Consider the following 19,778-nt stretch of genomic DNA (forward strand, 5'->3'; position numbering starts at 1 on the left):
TCCAATAAACGAACCTTCGTCGGGACAAATTGATGTTTAATTTCTTCGGTTTAATTTTGAAAACGTTATGAATGACGTTATAATAACATGTTATACATTACTTTACCCCACACCAGCGGACTTTGGTGTGTCAGATCATCGTACTTTGAAATGGTGCTCCTACAAATGACGAGCCATCACACGTTGGCGTAGCGTATCTATAGGAAAGAGGCGATCGTACTTTGGCGTCCGTAACGTCAACAAACCATTGCACTTTATCATGACCACCATCGAACTTCAAATGGCGCGACATATTTACATATTTTTATTTTGCATAGTTATTGCAAACTTCACTCATCGTACACTATGCAGGTTTTCAAAATCCTTTTTATTTTTCATAGCTTCGTTCATTATTCACACAATGCGATTAAAATTGTACGAATTTTTCCGGGTACTATAAACTGATTAAAAGGTATGCATGACTTGAATTATCTTTTATTGTGTTATATCACATATTTATTAAGCAGTTTGCCAAGTCTTTTATCACTCTGATATTCTTAATCGTAAAAATCTGTCCACATCAGCCGGTTTAATTCGATGACTGTTAGTTGCATAGAATCGCTGACAATAAATCGTAGACCAGTTCAGTTTTGAGAACGTCTCACGTATAAAAAATGAAGAAATAACAAAAAAATGCGACTGAGATTAAGGAAATTGAGCTCATTTAGGTTTTGTGGTCCCAGGGCACAGTACTGTACAATGCTCTAGTGGTCTAAAACCCTTCCGGTTTCAACCTTTTCAACATCATCATTGTTTTTCTTATCAATGTCCCTAATGGCAACGTAGGTGTCCAGGGTTGCATCCATGACGACGACCCATAAACTCCGTTCAGGTAAGCATCGTGACAATAGTTGAACCACCACCCACCGGAGTGTTCTCTACCGCAGTTGTTACGCGGATTTTTGTCGTTATCTCTGTCGCTTGTGGTGAACATCATTCCATTTATAATGTCACCCGCTTTCTCTCTCTTTATAATGCTATCTCCTGGAAGAAATAGGTTACGGAATGTTTTTATTTAAAAATCATCAGAAATGAGTATGGAAAGTATAATATATTTGAATCTATGATATAAGGACATCTATCGATTTTTCTTAAATACCCAATATATCTGCTCGATCTAAAAGAGTTTTCCAATTTCAGATGGTTAAATATATTTTGAATCTTCCAAGTCATTACATTTGTTTTGCTAAAAGTATAGGGTGGTGTAGTAGTATGCGCCTTCTGTAACGCTGAGAAATATAAATCGGTATCTAATTCATAACATATTCAGCAGCTGTCAATGCACAAGGATGTGATTAAATTAAGAATGGGAAAATATGCTAAACATGTACAGATATTAAAGAGGACCTGCTTCAAATAGAAAAAGCTGTAAATTTGACCATTGTTAAATTTATGACAATATGATTGAATACAAGGCAATAAAGTTGAAGGGAATGTCATATATTCTCAAATGAACAAATCAATCAACCTCATTCTATTTCATTAAATTAAACCTCAATTTCCCCAAACCGTTAATGTTAATAAACAATGTGAAGAGAGTGACAATAACGAACAGTTATCAATTTTATAAATCTTATAAAGACTACAAATCTGATAGCAGGGCGAAAACCACAGATGTCTGATCATGTGCCTAAGAAGAGTAAACCGATCGAACTCGCCCTGAGCACTATATTTTGATTGAGCTCTGGTTAGACACTTTTTATGTACTCTGGATTATCATACTGGGAACTACGATTTAGGATTAATGTATTTTCTGTGTAGATTCTGTTCGGATTTATTATTCAACTACCGCAAGTTAATATTTTGCCATTGTAACAATGTTCTATCAATTATTAATTGTAAATAAACCTTATTAATTGTTAAATTGCCCTTTGTTAGTAAACTCTGCTGAGCTCTATCAAGGGCTTGTTCTGATCCATAACAATATATTTAGCTAAGGGCTTGTTAATTTAGCATTGTAGATAGAAGTACAAGCTTACCAAGCGTTCCAGTTGCCTGTCCAGCAATGAAGAGTCTGTAGTTGTCTCGTTCACTTGTAACAGAGAATTTCTCATACTGTTCAAATAACGTGGTCCCATTAGTTAATGTGATGGATACATATAACGAGCTGGTGTTAGCTTTCGTCAATTCATGGATGACATCGTTACCTGTGAGTGAATATAGCACACACACAAAACATTTAATACGTAAATTTAACCATACAAAATGCTCATCTATCGTGAAGTTCTCGTATTTACGGTAACTGTGTGTCACGAACTTAAAAAAATAAGCCACTCGAATATCTTTCTAAAGCTGATGTTTTCTACTCAGTGACCCATAAATACCTTTCTAACACGGAGATATTTTGTACTTAATGACCCTACCAACATTAAATGTACAACATGGCCACATCGTCCTCCACATCTCCTTCATACTTGGATATTTTATTGAATATACATGTAGATGTAAACGGCAAACTAACAACTCAACTTTATGCGAAACTGGCTGACTTCAGCTTCTCCATCGTCAACTTCCAATACTCACGTAGCAATATTCCATTACCACCTACATATCGTGTTTATGAAAGGTGAAGATAACAAACAGTCATCAATTTCATAACTCCTATAAGCAATACAAAATAAAGAGTTGGGAAACACAGACCCCTAGGGTCTAGACACACCAAAGGTGAGATAAGGTGCCTAGGGGGAGTAAGCATCCCCCGATGACCGGTCACACCAGCAACGTACCCCACATCTCTATCAGACAAACGGAGCTATCCACAGTCAAAATCAGTGTGCCAAGAACGGCCTAACAATCGGTATGAAACACGCCAGACAACATTTGACCCAATGATAGGTTGTATTGGCAAACTAAATCGTTATAACAACTACAGAATTTGCGAAATGCTGACTTTAAACGAGACTGTTGGAACCCCTGCACCATCAACATGTTTGTCAGTAGCCTGTCCCGATTTAAAAACATACGCAAAAGAAGCTCGTGTGCATAGAATCAGTTGAGAGATATAAACACCATATGCAGGTGATAATGGATATTGCTACATAAATATGGGAAGTTGACGACGAAGAAGCTGAAGTCAGCCAGTTTGTTATATAATGGATTTGTTAGTCTGTCGTCAATATCTACTTTCAATAAAATATCTAAGTATGAAGCAGAAGTGGACGACTTTGTGGTGTCTTATTTCGAGTGCACAGGGATATATCGAATCAAGATATGTCTTGTAATTGGTTCGCTTGACTGATTGTTTGTGGTTTTACTTCGTTTTGGCAATATACGCACGAGCACGTTCTGATCAGTTTTTAAATCGAGGCAGGTTACTGACAAGTAAGTTGACGTTAAATTGGTTCAAACAGCCTCGTTTAACGTCAGTATTTCACAAATTCGTTGGTCTTTATAATGATCTAATTTGCAAATGCAATCTGTCAATATGTAAAATGCTGTAAAACGCGTTTCATGCCAATTGTTAGTCTGTTCTTTAAATGCTAATTTTGATTACGAATTACTTTGTTTATCTGATAAATATATAGAGTTCACGGTGGTGTGATCGGTCGACAGGAGATGCTTACTCCTCCTAGGCACCTGACCCCACCTCTGGTGTGTCCAGGGATCGGTGTTTGCCCTACTCTTAATTTTGTATTCTTTATAGGAGTTAGGGATTGATCACTGTTCGTTATTTCCACTTTTCCCTCGCTCAGAGTTTCTGCATTAGTTGTTTATACGTAAAAACTCTTGTTAAGATCTTGTTAAGATAAGTAAATGACTAACAGATACGTTTTCTAGGTTGAATCTAAAATGTGATTTCTGCTGAACGTGTTGCTGGAAAAATTCGAAAACCTTCAATTTACCTATCCAATATTCACCAGTGGATGTTCCAAAGCCATTCTTGTAGGTGACCCAATCTCTGTCAAAATCTACAGATCCGTCAAAGCGATTCTGGATAACCTGTATAATATTTATTTTATGGAGCGCCAAATTAACATAAACTGAAATAACTGAACAATTCATTTGATGCCCACAGCAATTCAGTTAAAGATCTATTTCAATGAAAATAAATAGATGTCTCGAAATGTAAATTATTGCACGCATTCACTGAATTGTTTATAGCATTAATTATTCTGCTGAATTGATGCGTACTACAATCTGATTATTGCTCTCTTCAAATCAACAATTGAGTTGATGTGTACTAGAATTCAATAGAAGAATGCGATAATTCAATTGATAAGTACATCAATCCAATTAATTCGCGCACTTAATGAATTATTGTCCTCTTCATTTGAATTAATTACATCAATAATGCGATTGACGTGCGCAATAATTCTTTTAGGGAGAGAATTCTTTCATAAGAGGTATCTTCAATTCAACATATTCACATGAAATAATGATCTCTACAATGAATTTGTTTTCCTTTTTCAAACACTCGGTATTTAGAGGTGAGAATCAAGAGTCTTTCGAATGTGACCTTACAAATGGTGTTACCATATCGCGACAGTCGTTGACACGAAAAAGAACGTCCACTGCTACGGCCCTGATCCCTATGCATCTAATTTTGTGGTACTTCATCTACAGCTGGTGATGCACACTATGACTTTAAAATTCTCGACGGGATGTAAAATAATAAATCAATTAATGAAATTGTTACTCTCTTTTAAAGAATTGACGCATGCATTAATTCTTTATACAAAATCGTTGTAAATAATATTCAATTGATTCAAAGAGATTATCAAATTGTATTTTATACCGAGCTCCAAATTGAATTTTGCGTGCGTCAATTAAATTGATCAGAGCAATAATTATTTTTGATGTGCACACCAATTTAATTATTGCCCTCACTAATTTAATTGACGTGCACATTAAATCAATTATTGCGCGCGATAATTCAATTGATGCACGCACACATTCAAATAATGAGAGCAATAATTGACTTGATGTGCGCATCAATTGAATTATTGTGCGCAATAATTGAATTAATGATATCTTCGAATAATTAATGATATCTTCAATCATTTGCAAAATATTCTACACTGGCGAGTTCTTGAATTAATAGCTGCATAATATGCTCATATTGCATTCAAATTCAATCGATATTTCCATATCAGCTCTATTGCACGGTTTCAGGTTCATATGTCGATGAAGCAAACTCGACACAACGCCAAACCTCGAACGGGATAGGGCAAGTCTCAAATGTCGAAACATTGAAAACGACAGATATCAATTTGCCTTGATTACACATAGCTGTTTCTCGGTTTGAACAATATATAAATTAAAAAAAAAAGCTAACTTTAGATTTTCTCAAATATTTTTCAGTTAATTACCACACGACTCTCGCAAGGAAAAACAAGCGTCCGAGTCATTTATTTGGCCTGAAGACTTTGCTGTTCCATTTATTAAAATCCACCTTTCACGTCAGTCTTTTGTTCGAACACTCCATTATTTTTCAGGAATGGAGTGTTCGGAAAGTAGGTCAACCATTATACAAGTAGATATAAATGCATGCAACAAAAGAATGAAAAACGTAAGACATGATTAAAATGCACAAAGTTTAGTTTTTATTAAGGTGGGTCAATGTACTCGTATCACTCCATTCCTTAAAAGCAATGGAGCGATACTCGTACATTAACCCTTACGTAATTCCACTTATGAAATATGTTTGTAAATACGTTTATCCTAGACATAGAATCCTGTTCTAAACATAGTTCAGATGGCGATGGTGTGAACATTAACAATATGACGTGTTTATGATGTGATTATCTGTTGCCAGCATTGTAGGAAAATTTACAAATGCATCACTGAATTTTTATGTAATACAGGTGTCTGTCATAACCTCAATAATGACATAAAACAATATATCATTGTTTGAATGATGATGTTCATCGTTCAAAACTAAAAATGATCATGACTTCAGTTTTACATGGAAGGTCGGTAAATGCGAGTCCGCAAATGGTTGGTCTGGTCGTTCCGGGTCCGGGACGCACTCATGTATGTGTCCTACGTGTTGGTGGGTGCTAAAATTGCAGTTGGATGTAGCTTTGCGTGCAGTTCGTTTTCTTTAACTTTTCTGTATGATGCATATGTATCCTTTCTGAGATTGCCTTACCAGACTGGGCGTTCCAGGGTAAGCAATTCATAAGAGCTTTATCAAAGGAAAGATGGTTTTGAAAAGTTTCTTCTGTCCCTAAACTTTGTATTTGCCTAGAATAAGCTCTCCGTATGGTAATTAGATGATGCCCATGGACCAGACCGCTCACATGAATCACTTTCGCCATGCTGTTGTTCAGATAACGTGATTTTAAAACGATTTTTGTAAAAACAAATTCCCATCAAAAAGGCTAACCCCATATTGTGGTTCTAACTCACATTTGTAACCCCATAGGGTCACGACATAGCCATCATACAAGGTCATAAAGTAAAAAATCATGTTATAAATGTAAGGTCTTTCCACGAGGAATCTGAATACAACACATGAAATTGATATCTCAAACAATTCAGAGAATATTGCCTAAATTAACTTTTCATAAAAGTCTGTCAAAATCCAAGATCAAGGATACAACGTCAAAATCTTTGGTACCATACGGCTTTTCACCAGATATGCATATATGAAAATTGCATCATTCAATATTTAAAAGTTATGAGGAGGTAAATTTTAAATCAAAATGTTTTAAAAAATTTAATCAAGCATCATGACATTAAATGAATTTTCTTCATATAGGCAATGTATATAGAAAACATGAAAACCTTTCCTAGAATAGCTCAGGAGATATTGCCTAGGTTAGATATTCTTAAGAGTTAGTTAAACTCAAAGATCAAGGTCACAAGGTCAAACACTTTGGTACCAAAGTATAGGTCTTGTCACAAGGAATACACATACATTTACCATGAGAGCCATGTCACTCACGGTTCAAAAGTTACGATCAAGGACACAAGTTGCAGACAGACAGGACAAAAAGAATACCCCAAGAATACCCCTATTCTTACTCACTGGAGCATGATAAAACTTGAGTCCACATAGCCTAGGTACATTCGCATTTCAGTATGATTTATTCCGACCCTGCTAATCTTGAAAATAATTTGTTTTCATTAATTTCCTGCATATTTCCATATCAAACTTTGATCATCTATTATGGATACGCCCTACCTCTGGGTGCTCCTTAACTGCGCAATCTTGAATTTGCATTACTGGAGGATCCTTACATATTGATATGCGTACATCGTGGCTCTGATGTTCTTAAGAAGTTTTCAAAGATTTTTTTTTTTTTATATATATATTTCCATATAAACTTTAATCCCTTGTTAACCCCCACCTCACCCCCAATGGTCGTGATTTGAACTTACCTCAGTCGCACTACCCGAGATACTTGCATATTAATATGAGTATTGATTACTATGTTGTTATTGAGAAGATTTTTCATACATTCCCATGTAAAATTTTGCTTCCCTAATGTGGACTCATCATACCCCCGGGGACCACAATTTACAGAAATTTGAATTTGTACTACTTTGGAATGCTTGCATATTAATTTGAGTAATCATGGCCCTGTTGTTATTGAGAAGAGTTTTAAAGATCCATCCTACATGTAGATATATTCCCACATAAAACTTTGATCCCCTTTTGTGACCCCATTCTACCCCGTGGCCATGCGTTTAACAAACTTCAGACAGCGCTACCTGAGTATTCACGGCCCTGTTGTAAGATTTTGAAAAGATTTTACCTATATATTCATATGTAAAACTCTGATTCCCAGTTGTGGCCTCATCCAACCCCCGGGGACCACAATTTGAACAAACGTAAATTTGCACTACATTGTGCCTGGGAATGTATGCATGTTAGTATGATTAATCATGGCCCTGTTGTTCTGAAGAAAAATATTTTCTCAAGATTGATCCTTTTCATCACCATGTAAAACCTTATTGAGGCCTCAGCCTACCCCCGGGGGCCATAATTTGAACAAAGTTAAATCTACACTATGTCAGGAAGAATTTATATAAATATCAAATTTTCTGGCCTCTTGGTTCTTAATTCGTAAATGAACCCACCCTATTTTTGCCTTTTCTTTATCATCTCCCCTTTGGAATAACTCTTCATTTGACCAAACTTTAGAAGTCCCTTCACCCAAGAATGATTTGTGCAAAGTTTGATTGAAATTGACCCAGTGGTTCTTGAAAAGAAGATTTTAAAAAAAAGTTACACCTTTTTTTCTTTTACTAATTCTTAGTTATCTCCACTTCTAAAAGGGCGTGGTACTTCATTTGAGCAAACCACCCAAGTCTGCTTTTTTGCATGTTTGGTTTCAAATCAACTTTGTAGTTCTAATCAAAGAAGTCAAACATTTTAAAATGTTACGGTCAGACGGAAAAAGGTGATCCGGATAGTTCAATTGAGGTTTCAGCTCATGTGAGTTTAAAACAGTTGAATGTCTGGTATTCTGACGATGTGGTCATACCATTTAGCTAGGTACCTCTGCAGGGAAGTGTAGATGTTTTTGTCCTACTATTTGATGTGTAGGAGTCTGCAGAGAGACCTAAGGTGAAATGCTTGCGATGTTTATTGTGTCTTTTGTAGATAACCCGCGTACCATTGGGATAAATCTAGAGGAAATTAGTTTCTGGTGGGCAATACCTAACGCAGGCTGATACAAAGCTAATATCCTCATCATATAGCAAGGTCGAGGTTGTCCCATGCTCATGAGGGGCATTCTTTTTCGTGTTGCATCATCTGCTCTGTTGTGGTATTGTCATCTGTCATCTGCAAACAAGAAGTCTCTGATGGCGGAAACCTTCACCTGCAGTCACTTATCACTGTACCCTTCACCTGCAGTCCCTTATCAATGTACCCTTCACCTGCAGTCCCTGATGACTGGACCTTCCACCTACATTCCCTGATGACAGGACCCTTCACCTGCAGTCCCTGATGACTGGACCTTCCACCTGCAGTCCCTGATGACAGGACCCTTCACCTGCAGTCCCTGATGTCTGGACCTTCCACCTACATTCCCTGATGACAGGACCATTCACCTGCAGTCCCTGATGACAGGACCCTTCACCTGCGGTCCCTGATGACAGGACCTTCCACCTGCAGTCCCTGATGACTGGACCCTTCACCTGCAGTTCCTGATGACTGGACCTTCCACCTGCAGTCCCTGATGACTGGACCTTCCACCTACATTCCCTGATGACAGGACCCTTCACCTGCAGTCCCTGATGACTGGACCCTTCACCTGCAGTCCCTGATGACAGGACCCTTCACCTGCAGTCCCTGATGACTGGACCCTTCACCTGCAGTCCCTGATGACTGGACCCTTCACCTGCAGTCCCTGATGACAGGACCCTTCACCTACATTCCCTGATGACAGGACCCTTCACCTACAGTTCCTAATGTGTAGTCCTTAATGACTGGACCCTTCACTTACAGTTCCTAATGACTGGACCCTTCACCTGCAGTCCCTGATGACTGGACCCTTCACATGCAGTTTCTGATGACTGGACCCTTCACCTGCAGTCCCTGATGACTGGACCCTTTATCTACAGTCGCCTGACGTTGAAGAGCCAAACTTTAGTTTTATGTCTGATGTGTATACGATCCTGGGCAGTCACAGAAGGTACCAGCCAGCATCGCGGAATCGACCATGCTGAAAAGTATTGACAAGAATACAGCCTTGCTTTACGCCTTAGCCTCTGGGAAGGCTTTCGATTCACATCCGTCATTCAGGACTTTCATCAACACATCATGGAACTCTTAAACTGCTGGGACATTCACACTTCAGCTTAATTTCCCACAAGCCATCTATGCTGACCTTACGTAAGGCCTGGGTCATATCGAAAAGATTGGTCTGTTGCTGTTGGCATTTTTCACGTTCTACAGGAAACCCACCGAGGGTACTTTAAGGCAGGTTATGAAAATTTTTACTGAGATAAAATCCGCGAAACAATGTGACGTCATAATTGAAATAAGTATATCACTAAGTATATATTAAATTCCGATTTTATTTTTTTATTTAAGTTTTATTTATGCATAAAATAAACCATGCAGCTACTAAGATCCAACGAAATTAGAAATGCTATACTGCTGTTGTGTAATTTCTGTCTGATCGATATTTAAGTAAACTGATGACGTCATGACTATACATCGAGTGACGTTGACACATGCAAGGAATTTGTTTATATGTGCCATGCAAATATCGACAAAATGTGGTGTATTTGAAATATATGACATGGGATATATGGTATATATATGTGAAACGCTGAGAATTTATTGATATTAAGAAGGTATGTTGATATCTTTCATTGACAATTTTGTTTGACGGAGAAAACATTCCATTTAGCATGTCGATCCGATATTCCTCTGTCACAGACTGAAATAAAACTGCAAAAATAGCACATTAGGTCGCATACTTTTAGAGACTTTTTATCACCGTTTGAAAGGTCATAAACTAATATACACGGCAATTACTGATAGAATCGTCTGTTAAGAAAACTTTTAAATAAAACTGCATAGCATTAGCCATCAGTGCAAAATGTAAAACATGGGCTAGATGGTTTCGTGTTTAAATGTTCAATAATTATTTCTTATTGAAAGTGGTAGGATTCTATCAGTAATTCTGATATACTATGGGTGTTTACCGTCATTATCGCCAGTTAGACCAATATTTAAATCTTGGGATGTGTTACTTTTACATTTTCTATTAAGGTACCTCCGTGATCTATTTATAACAGTCATGCAATGACGTCATACGGAAGCGGATGTTTGTCATGTTGTTATGATACAAAATGTTCTCATGTAAACAACCAAAATAGTTTTTAAGAGTTAATAGCTCCCTCTCTCTGTGTAAGACAAATTTTAAAAATTATGCATGCAGTTTACGTGCATTAATGAAGCATGACCTGCCTTAACATACTCGCGACGCTAGTGTCTGAGAAGACCCTGTTGAAGGTCCGTCATAACCCCAATACTGACATCAAAACCACGACTCATTGTTTGAAAAGCCCCCTTGCAATTCAGTGATTTATCCAGTGCGAATGTTACCAGGGCAACTCCTCCTTTAATTGGAATAGTTATACTACAACAAATGTTATTTGACTTCGATTTGGGCACTGTAACCCACGTTTTGTTATTTGACTTCGATTTGGGCACTGTAACCCACGTTTTGTTATTTGACTTCGATTTGGGCACTGTAACCCACGTTTTGTTATTTGACTTCGATTTAGGCACTGTGACCCACGTTTTGAAGGGGAATATACCATTTTAAGGTTATATCCCGTTTCATTTAATATATTTTGTAGATAACAGATACGTTTAATGTATTTAATAATCCACATTTTTAGAGCATAAAATAGGAATTTGCAAACAATCAATTCACATAACGAAAGACATATATCAGTGGGGTGACAGGAACCCTACTCCAAGTGTTTATCAAAATTTAGGTTTCTTAATAATGTACATGTACGTGAGAGAGAGGATCAATCAAACGTTGCCCAATATGAATATGCTTTTAGACACTCCAATATTTGAACACTAAAATATTTGTATCCACGCCTGTATTGACTAACCGTCCATCCGCCTCCCGATATCTCCATATTGCAGAAGACATTAGATTGACCACAGCCTGGGTAGATTGTGTACACCCCGGAACATGTGTATCCGCTTTCATACAGCGCCAGACAGTCAGCAGCTGAAATGGAAACGTGTTTTGTAATGTATGCAGAAGAAAATGCTATAATCGCTTGTTTATGAATTTATAAACTATTCTATTACATTTTCATTCTACCGTAAATTTCATCCGGATTTCTCCTTGATATGCATGATTAGCCTTCACACGCAGTCCGTACTAATCCCGTACTTGCCATTAATCTGCATTCAAAAATCATGATGGATGAAATGACTGATGCGAATTGACCTTATATATAAATGTGTACTAATAATGAAGACTTTGTTTCTAAACTAACCTCATCAATGCACATGTATACATGGCCGTAGGAACCGGGGGCACGAGGGGGAGGGGGGGGGGGGGTGCCCCCTAATATTTTTCCCAAAAAAAGTGTAATGTATAATTATTTCTAAGCAGAAAGTTCATTTAATTCAATGAGACTCAGAGTCAGTCAGTGTGACTGTCCTTTAGCTTAAATAAAAAAAAAATATTATGAAAAGCACTTAATGCCTTAACATTTCTTAGGGCATCATCCAAAATGTCGTAATCATGAGGTAATGGTTCGGTTCTCGTTACCAGCTCCGCATCTGGCGTCAAACCTATGATATGTAGTGACTGTTCCTTTTCTAAGTGCCCGGCACTAGTGTCGTTTAAAGTCCTTCACCGGTATTTGTTGACGACTCATACGAGTGAAAAAATCTCGCAAGGGACGACTGATCATAAGGTATCTAGTATGTGTGACCTTGACTAACTTTCAAGGTCTAATAATTCATTAGATAGCTTGTTCATAGAAACTTCGTCTTGATACAAAAATGTGTATGCCCAACTGCCCTAATACTAGTTCAACGTTTGTATATATTTAAAATCTTTTTGTAAAGCTAATATGATGAATTGACTTTTTTATCATCACAGTTTTTATGGTAAAGGTAAACCCGACAATGTGTGAAGTACTATTTATCAGTGACGTAACACCCCCAATGTGACGTAGGTCATGACGTGTAACAATTTTTTCAAAGCTTGTAAAGTCTCAGGCTGTCAAGACCTGTTTCATTCTTGGTCCAAGAGTAGACACTATCGTATCAGTGTAAGATCAACCTTCCGCACAGTTTTAACTTTGATTATATTTCACAATGTATGCCCAGGCGGACGAAAGAAAGGCATTTTTCGAAAAAGTGCACGAAGAAGCAAGGAATGCAGGAAAAAAGGGATGGGGAGCACTAAGTTTTCTTGTTAGACTCAAAGGGCATTTTTAAAAAGAAATATCCTCTTCCAACAAGCATACCTAATATCCCAACTTCGAATATTCGAAAAGTTGCTGTTTCCTCAGAGCTTTATCCAAATGATGCTCCTTCTGAGCTTATCCCGATTCAGATATATGGTGATGGGAATTGTTTATTCAGAACTCTCTCTCTCTTTTGTGTTTGGATATGAGGACAATTTTAAGGAAATGAGGGTACGAATTGTGTTTGAACTTGTTTCAAACCTGAAGCGCTACACGAATGAAAACACTTTTGTGACCATGTCCACAAACAAAAGTTCACTTCAATATGTCTTTGAAAGTTCCCTGTCAGATGAGTGTTTAATTACTGGTGATTTGATTGCTTCGTTACAAAAGGAAACAATAAAAACAACCCAGAACGGTTACTATTCAAGCCTTTTACATATGTTCGTAGCTTCTAACGTTTTGCAGAAACCAATCATGTCGATTTTCTCCGAGGTGCAAAACCCTAGTGTAAACAGACAAGATCATAATCAGCTTATTGTTCCTCTTGACCGTGCTGATGCTAAAGAATATCAGGATGCTATCCACATCATGTGGACTCAAACAATTGCTACAAAAATAGATGGTTGGACACCTAATCATTTTGTTGCCTGTATTCACAAGCATGAGGAACCTCTTTCAAAGCGTTTGAGGTTATCCTTTGAGGATTCTGAACCTCATCGCTCATTTGAACCAAAACAATCACAAGATAGTCCTTCCCCACTCTTGGAGTCTAACACAAATGAGAAGTCTATTGAAACAGGTAAATTGGGGAAAACTGCAAACAAAGAAACAGACAAACATCTTAAGGTTGCTTCCTTTATTGATTCTTCTTCTTCAGAAGATGATATCTCAGAAATACCAGTTCAAAAGACCCAGGTTGTACATGAAAAATGGCATACACCAGAGATCGGTAGTACCCCAAATCAGCCACGGAATATTTTCTTTCCAGCAAAATATTTGGTAAAAAGATGAGATATTTCAATGCTTCCTGGTTTGATCGGTGGTCTTGGTTACATTATGTAGAAATCAAAGATGTTATATTCTGTTTTCCTTGCATAAAATTATTTCAGAAGAAGACTCTCAGTTGTCATAAGAAAAAAAAACTTTCATATCAACTGGTTTTAAAAACTGGAAAAAAGCAAGCACAAAATTCGCCGCACGCTAGAAAAGTGATTGCCATAAAGAGGCAATGGAAAGGGAGTTTACGATAAAGGAGGAGGTTAAAGATGTTGGAGAATGTCTTTCAAAGACGCACGAAGTCGAGAAGAAGTCTAACAGAGAGAATTTGCTTAAAATCACAAACATTTTGAAATTTCTTGCTCGACAAGGAATTGCTCTTCGGGGTAACAAAGACGAGAAAAACTCGAACTTTAATCAACTTCTCATGCTAGAGGCTAAATGCGATCCCCAGCTTCAGGAATGGCTACAACGCAAGACAAATAAGTATTTTTCTCCAGATATACAAAATGAAATTTTGCATGTGATGGGGTTACAGGTTTTGCGACAAATTGTTGCTTTCATCAAATCGTCTGAATTCCTTTCAATAATGGCAGACGAAACACGAGATATTTCCAACAAAGAGCAACTTGTTTTATGCATTCAATGGGTTGATCAAAATTTTACCGCTCATGGAGATTTATTAGGGATGTACTGTCATTCTGACATTGGGGCTAATTCAATAACCCTAGCAATTAAAGATGCCCTTTTGAGGTTCGATCTGCCTATCAACAAAGTACGAGGCCAGTGTTATGACATGGCTGCTTCTATGGCTGGTTCAAAGACAGGTGTTGCAACACAAATTCATGCACCTGAACCCAGAGCCCTTTACATACACTGTTATGGTCATGCTCTTAACCTAGCTTGCAGTGATTGTATTAAGGGATGTAAGTTGCTTAGAGACACCCTGGACATTACAAAGGATATAACAAAGTTGATTAAAGAATCTCCAAGAAGGAGATGATTTTCAATACGTTAAAAAATGCCCAAAATCTAGAGAAAACGTCAGCGGGAATAAGGGTTTTGTGTTCCACAAGATGAACAATAAAAGCCGACACATTTTTGAGCATTTTGTCAAACTATGAAATTCTAAGAAATGTTTGGGATGAAAGCCTCCAATACGTGTGTGATGTAGAAATGAGAAACAGAATTAGGGGAGTGGCTGCTTATATGTGCAGGTTTGATTTCTTCTTTGGGTGTTTACTGAGTGAAAAACTTTTACGTTATAGTGATAATTTGGCAAGGGCTCTGCAGGCTCCAAATCTCTCGGCGAGTGATGGTCAAAAAAGGGCACCAACGACAATGAGTGCTTTGTAAAGTATCCGAGATGAGAAATCTTCACTCAGTTTTACGAGGAAGTTGTTGAAAAAGCAAAACAGATGAACATAGATGATCCTGTTCTTCCTAGAAAACGCAACATTCCTCGTAAACTTGATGATGGGACAGCAGCACATACTTTTTCATCGTGTGCAGATATGTATAGGAAAGATTTCTACGAGGCATTAGATCTGCTTTTAGCAGGCATAAAATCTAGATTTGACCAACCAGGTTACAAAGCTTATGTTAATCTTGACAACCTCGTAATTAAGGCTTGCACAGGTCAAACGTTTGAAGAAGAATTCAATTTTGTCACGACCTTATATGATACAGATTTGAAGCCAAAGGATCTTCACTGCCAGCTTATAATGTTAAAGACTGTTTTGCCAAAAGACTTTACGCCAGATATACCAGGTGTGGTTGAATTTTTCAGACATTCAAATGAAAAAAGTCTGTTTGTCGAGATCCTCAAAATTCTCAAACTAATTTTGGTACTTCCTGCAACTAACACTACCAGTGAGCGCTCATTCAGCGCCTTGAAAAGAGTGAAAACATAACTGAGATCAACAATGAGCCAAATACGAATAAACAATTTGTTTTTATTGCATGTTCATAAAATTGAGACTGATGAACTGAATCTAGAAAAAATAGTTGAGGAGTTCGTAAGTGAAAATGAACAGACTGGCGATTTTTGGAAAGTTTACCGAGTCCTAAATACCTTATGACTCAGAAATGATTGATAACAAAATGATAAAGATATAAACCAAAAAAAAAAAAAAGATTTAAAAAATCCTTAACACCCCCCCCTCCAAAAAAAAACACCCCAAACAAAACTTAAAATTAAAGTTGAGGGGTTTTCTGGGAAACTAATTAGATTCTATGTACATAATTAGATTTATGTACATGACGTACACCTCAATGCTTGCACATATTTATGCAGTTATAACTCGTGAGATTGGACCAGTCTCTGTTAAAAATCGGACCAGACTTTATCAGAATATAGAATACTGTAGTATTGAAATCTTTATCAAAAGTCAAAATAAAAAAAGGATGAGCATATGTCCCTTTAATTTGTAACTCAAGATGTTTTAAGGAGACCTACATGTATCTAGTGTCCATGCTTGTAGCGAAAAATGGAGTTGAAATGTTTTTAAAATTAATTGTTTCAATAATTAACAATTAATTGAAGTTGAATTCCACAACCTTAGTAAGGGGTTGATAGGTCATATATTAGATATGTAACACGCAACAATCACCTGATAAATCCTATCTAGACTTTAAACATCACATTCATTCTCACAGTGCATTCCGATAGAATCTCACGACACAGTCTATACAGAGTTTAATCCGATCTCACATAACATTCTGATAAAGTTTTGTTCGATTCTTGACAGAGTCTGGTCCGATCTTACATAACATTCTGATAGAGTCTGGTCCGATCTCACACCACATTCTGAGAGAGTCTGATACGATCTCACACCACATTCTGAGAGAATCTGATCCGATCTCACACCGCATCCTGATAGTCAGGTCAGATCTCATAACGTAATCTAATCTTAACAGAGTCTGGTCTGATCTCACGCCGCAGGTTGATCAGTTATTATGCATGCTTTTATCTATACGTTTTACATTAATTGCACTTTTATTCTAAGGATGTAATGTCACACTCTCACGTTTTTTGTACACAAATTTATTCTCTTGGGCGTAGTCCTGCCGAAGTCATATTACTAAACTTCATTGTACTCCTAGTTCTTTAATCCCGTTAGGATTTGGGTCAGAATAGATCCTCAGCACCCCTTGCTTGCCGTAAGAGGCGACTAAATGGCCCTTCGGATGAGGCCGCGAAATCCGAGGTTCCGTGTCACAGCAGGTGTGGTACAATAAAAATCCCTCCCTACTCAAAGTCTGTTAAGCGCCGAACATAGTCCTAAATTTTACAGCTCTTCACCAGCGATGGTGACATCTACATATGAGTGAAAAATTCTCGAACGGGACGTTAAACATACAACCAACCAACCCATTTCTTCCATACGTCGTTGTCAGTTCAAATTCATTTTACTCACTGTCGTTCTTTGGGACCGGTCCATACTATTGGGGAGCGTGGATCGGTGCAAAATACGATCGGACACACTTTTTAGGCTTACTCACTGATAAGACTTTTATTTTCAACACAGATGGGACAGTGATATTTTTATTGCAAATGTGTCCATGAAAAAAATATAAACAAGTAGTTCAAAATTTTAATTCAAATCCTTGAACTTATCTATGTTACAAACAATAACACTGAATGGTATGCATGCTTCATTTCATGTCCAAGTTGAATACACTAGAGATAATTTGCAATAAAGTACTGGACCTAATGATAATGATTGGAATGCACTGGTCCTAACCCCTCAATAAATATTGACAGGTCCCTTATCAGTTTGAATTTATTGTAATATTCCCCTGTCTTAATTTCATCACTTCACATTCACCATACTCATCCTCAGGCCCTAGTCTGATATTTACTGTATTTGCTGTCTACATGTAGTATATGTATTTGTTAAGAATAAACACACTGTGTGTTCTAATATCATATCTACGCTATTCTTACTTTTATTCTCAGCCCGAGAAGTGGACAGCAATTAACATTTACATGTACTGTACTCGTCTCCATTCCCATTCGATATATAGTAAGATCAGCTGATATCAATTTATATAGTAAGATCAGCTGATATCAATTTATATAGTAAGATCAGCTGATATCAATTTATATAGTAAGATCAGCTGATATCAATTTATATAGTAAGATCAGCTGATATCAATTTATATAGTAAGATCAGCTGATATCAATTGCACTCACGTTTACGTTCATGGCGTAGCGTGGCCAGTTCCTTTTCCAACCTCGCTATTCTTTCTTCCAAATAGCATTCCTCTCCGGAATTATATATTACCTGAGTGTTTGATCGGGGGATCCTTATATATAATATGATAGTCATGAACAAGATCACAAGGCTCCGAGTAGAAATATTTTCCACCATGTTTTATTTCTGACAGTATTGGATGTTAGGGTGTAAACACAGTCAAAGAATATAATTATGAAATACCATTCACGTTTGTTTTATAAACACTTGCGCAACAAGAATTCCATTGTCACTCCCTTTCTGTAAAAAACAACAACAACAAGGAACAAAGAACACACACTTAATACACTATTCATTTCTGTTAAATAAAAAACCTTTAGTTACAAAGATCACGCGTAACATTGGATAGGCGAGTTTTACATCTTAGTATGTCACAAATATATCTTTATTGTTATAAGCATTGGTAAACCAGAAAACGCTGTAAGGTGGACATTCTAAAGGTCTGAGGTGTATTCTCCTCATTAGAGGGTCATTCAATATCAGTATTGTATATAATTTGGCAATGAATAATACGTCATACAACATTTTATCCCATTTTTTCATGTTATGATACTGAATCTGATTATCCGCGAAATTAAACAAAAATGTTGTTTTTTTTTCATGCGAGTTCCAACCACGTCACTAAAGAAAGTGCGTCACACTGTATTACTGATCTTCAGTATACAGCATTACAATGGGAAGCATTGTGAAAGGCAGCATGCACCAAACAAATTTTTGTACAGTTAGTCGTCATTTATCTATTGCAAGCCCTTTTACTATTTATTCGAAAAATAAGATATATCTTTAAATTAAAGAGATATCTCTTATTCTAAAGAGATATCTCTTTAAAATAAGAACTATCTCTCAATTTTAAGAGATATCTCTCTAAAAAAGAGATTCATTTAGAGAAATATCTCTTTCACTCAGAGAGATATCTCTTTCACTTAGAGGGATATCTCTTTCACTTAGAGAGATATCTCTTTTACTTTTAAAGATATATTTTACACTTAAAGAGATATCTCTATCACTTTGAGAGCTATCTCTTTCACTTAGAGAGATATCTCTTTCACTTTGAGAGCTATCTCTTTCACTTAGAGAGATATCTCTTTCACTTTGAGAGATATCTCTCAAAGTATAAGATTTTCTCTTTAATCGTTGAAAAAGAGATATCTCTCAAAGAAAAAGAGATATCTCTTTCCAATATTTTTTATTAGTTTGAATACTTAAGGAATTCTCCCTAAACCGGAAACCCACCAAAGCAAATCTTGACATGATGGCTGCAATTCCGGGCGAAGATTTTGCGTTTACCGCATGTAAAGTGTATACAGGTAACAAAAAGACAATAGACTAGATAGACTAGACTAGATTTAGCCTCTCGGTAACTTGATAATGTTAACCCAACCACCTCTTCAACCTTTTTCGCCATTTGTACACTAGAAGTATTTTGATTGGTTAAAAAATAGGGTTACAGTACGGCCAGCGCGGATCCCGTATTAGAGGGCGCTCCCCCGCGGTATGTCAATCCTTCCCGCGCTATCCCTCCGCGGGATTTCTTCGCGGGGAAGATTTATACCGCCGCGGTGTGAAGTACCGTTATTTACCTGTTATGACAAACTAACTGTACAATAGCCATTTTATTCGTCG

The 19,778-nt window shown here is 37.0% G+C and overlaps 1 protein-coding gene across 2 annotated transcripts; it reads right to left on the reverse strand.

Moving 5' to 3' along the window:
• Nucleotides 1-458: 458 nt before the first annotated feature.
• On the reverse strand, nucleotides 459-18,334 carry LOC125655944 (ficolin-1-like). Of its 2 annotated transcripts, none has more exons than XM_048886483.2 (5): nucleotides 18,095-18,334; nucleotides 11,578-11,699; nucleotides 3,882-3,978; nucleotides 2,019-2,186; nucleotides 459-1,023 (listed from the first exon to the last, which is right to left on the reverse strand). In XM_048886483.2, exons 1-5 carry the CDS (start codon nucleotides 18,270-18,272, stop codon nucleotides 752-754), a joined length of 837 nt encoding a protein of 278 aa, XP_048742440.2. In that variant the 5' UTR covers nucleotides 18,273-18,334; the 3' UTR covers nucleotides 459-751. The 2 variants fall into 2 exon arrangements, with proteins under 2 accessions (XP_048742440.2, XP_056000849.1); XM_056144874.1 differs by having other exon boundaries at nucleotides 18,186-18,269.
• Nucleotides 18,335-19,778: the final 1,444 nt, after the last annotated feature.

The sequence above is a fragment of the Ostrea edulis genome, chromosome 7 (genome assembly GCF_947568905.1).
Source record: "Ostrea edulis chromosome 7, xbOstEdul1.1, whole genome shotgun sequence".
Classification (NCBI taxonomy): domain Eukaryota; kingdom Metazoa; phylum Mollusca; class Bivalvia; order Ostreida; family Ostreidae; genus Ostrea; species Ostrea edulis.

What these genes read in the sequence shown, in the direction of transcription:
- LOC125655944 (XM_048886483.2), bottom strand. Translation starts at nt 18,272, where the DNA reads ATGGTGGAAAATATTTCTACTCGGAGCCTTGTGATCTTGTTCATGACT. An exon ending in GCTACGCCATGAACGTAAAC is followed by an intron (nt 11,700 to 18,094) that starts GTGAGTGCAATT and finishes TTTCCATTTCAG; the next exon opens with CTGCTGACTGTCTGGCGCTG. An exon ending in CACTGGTGAATATTGGATAG is followed by an intron (nt 2,187 to 3,881) that starts GTAAATTGAAGG and finishes ATTCACTCACAG; the next exon opens with GTAACGATGTCATCCATGAA.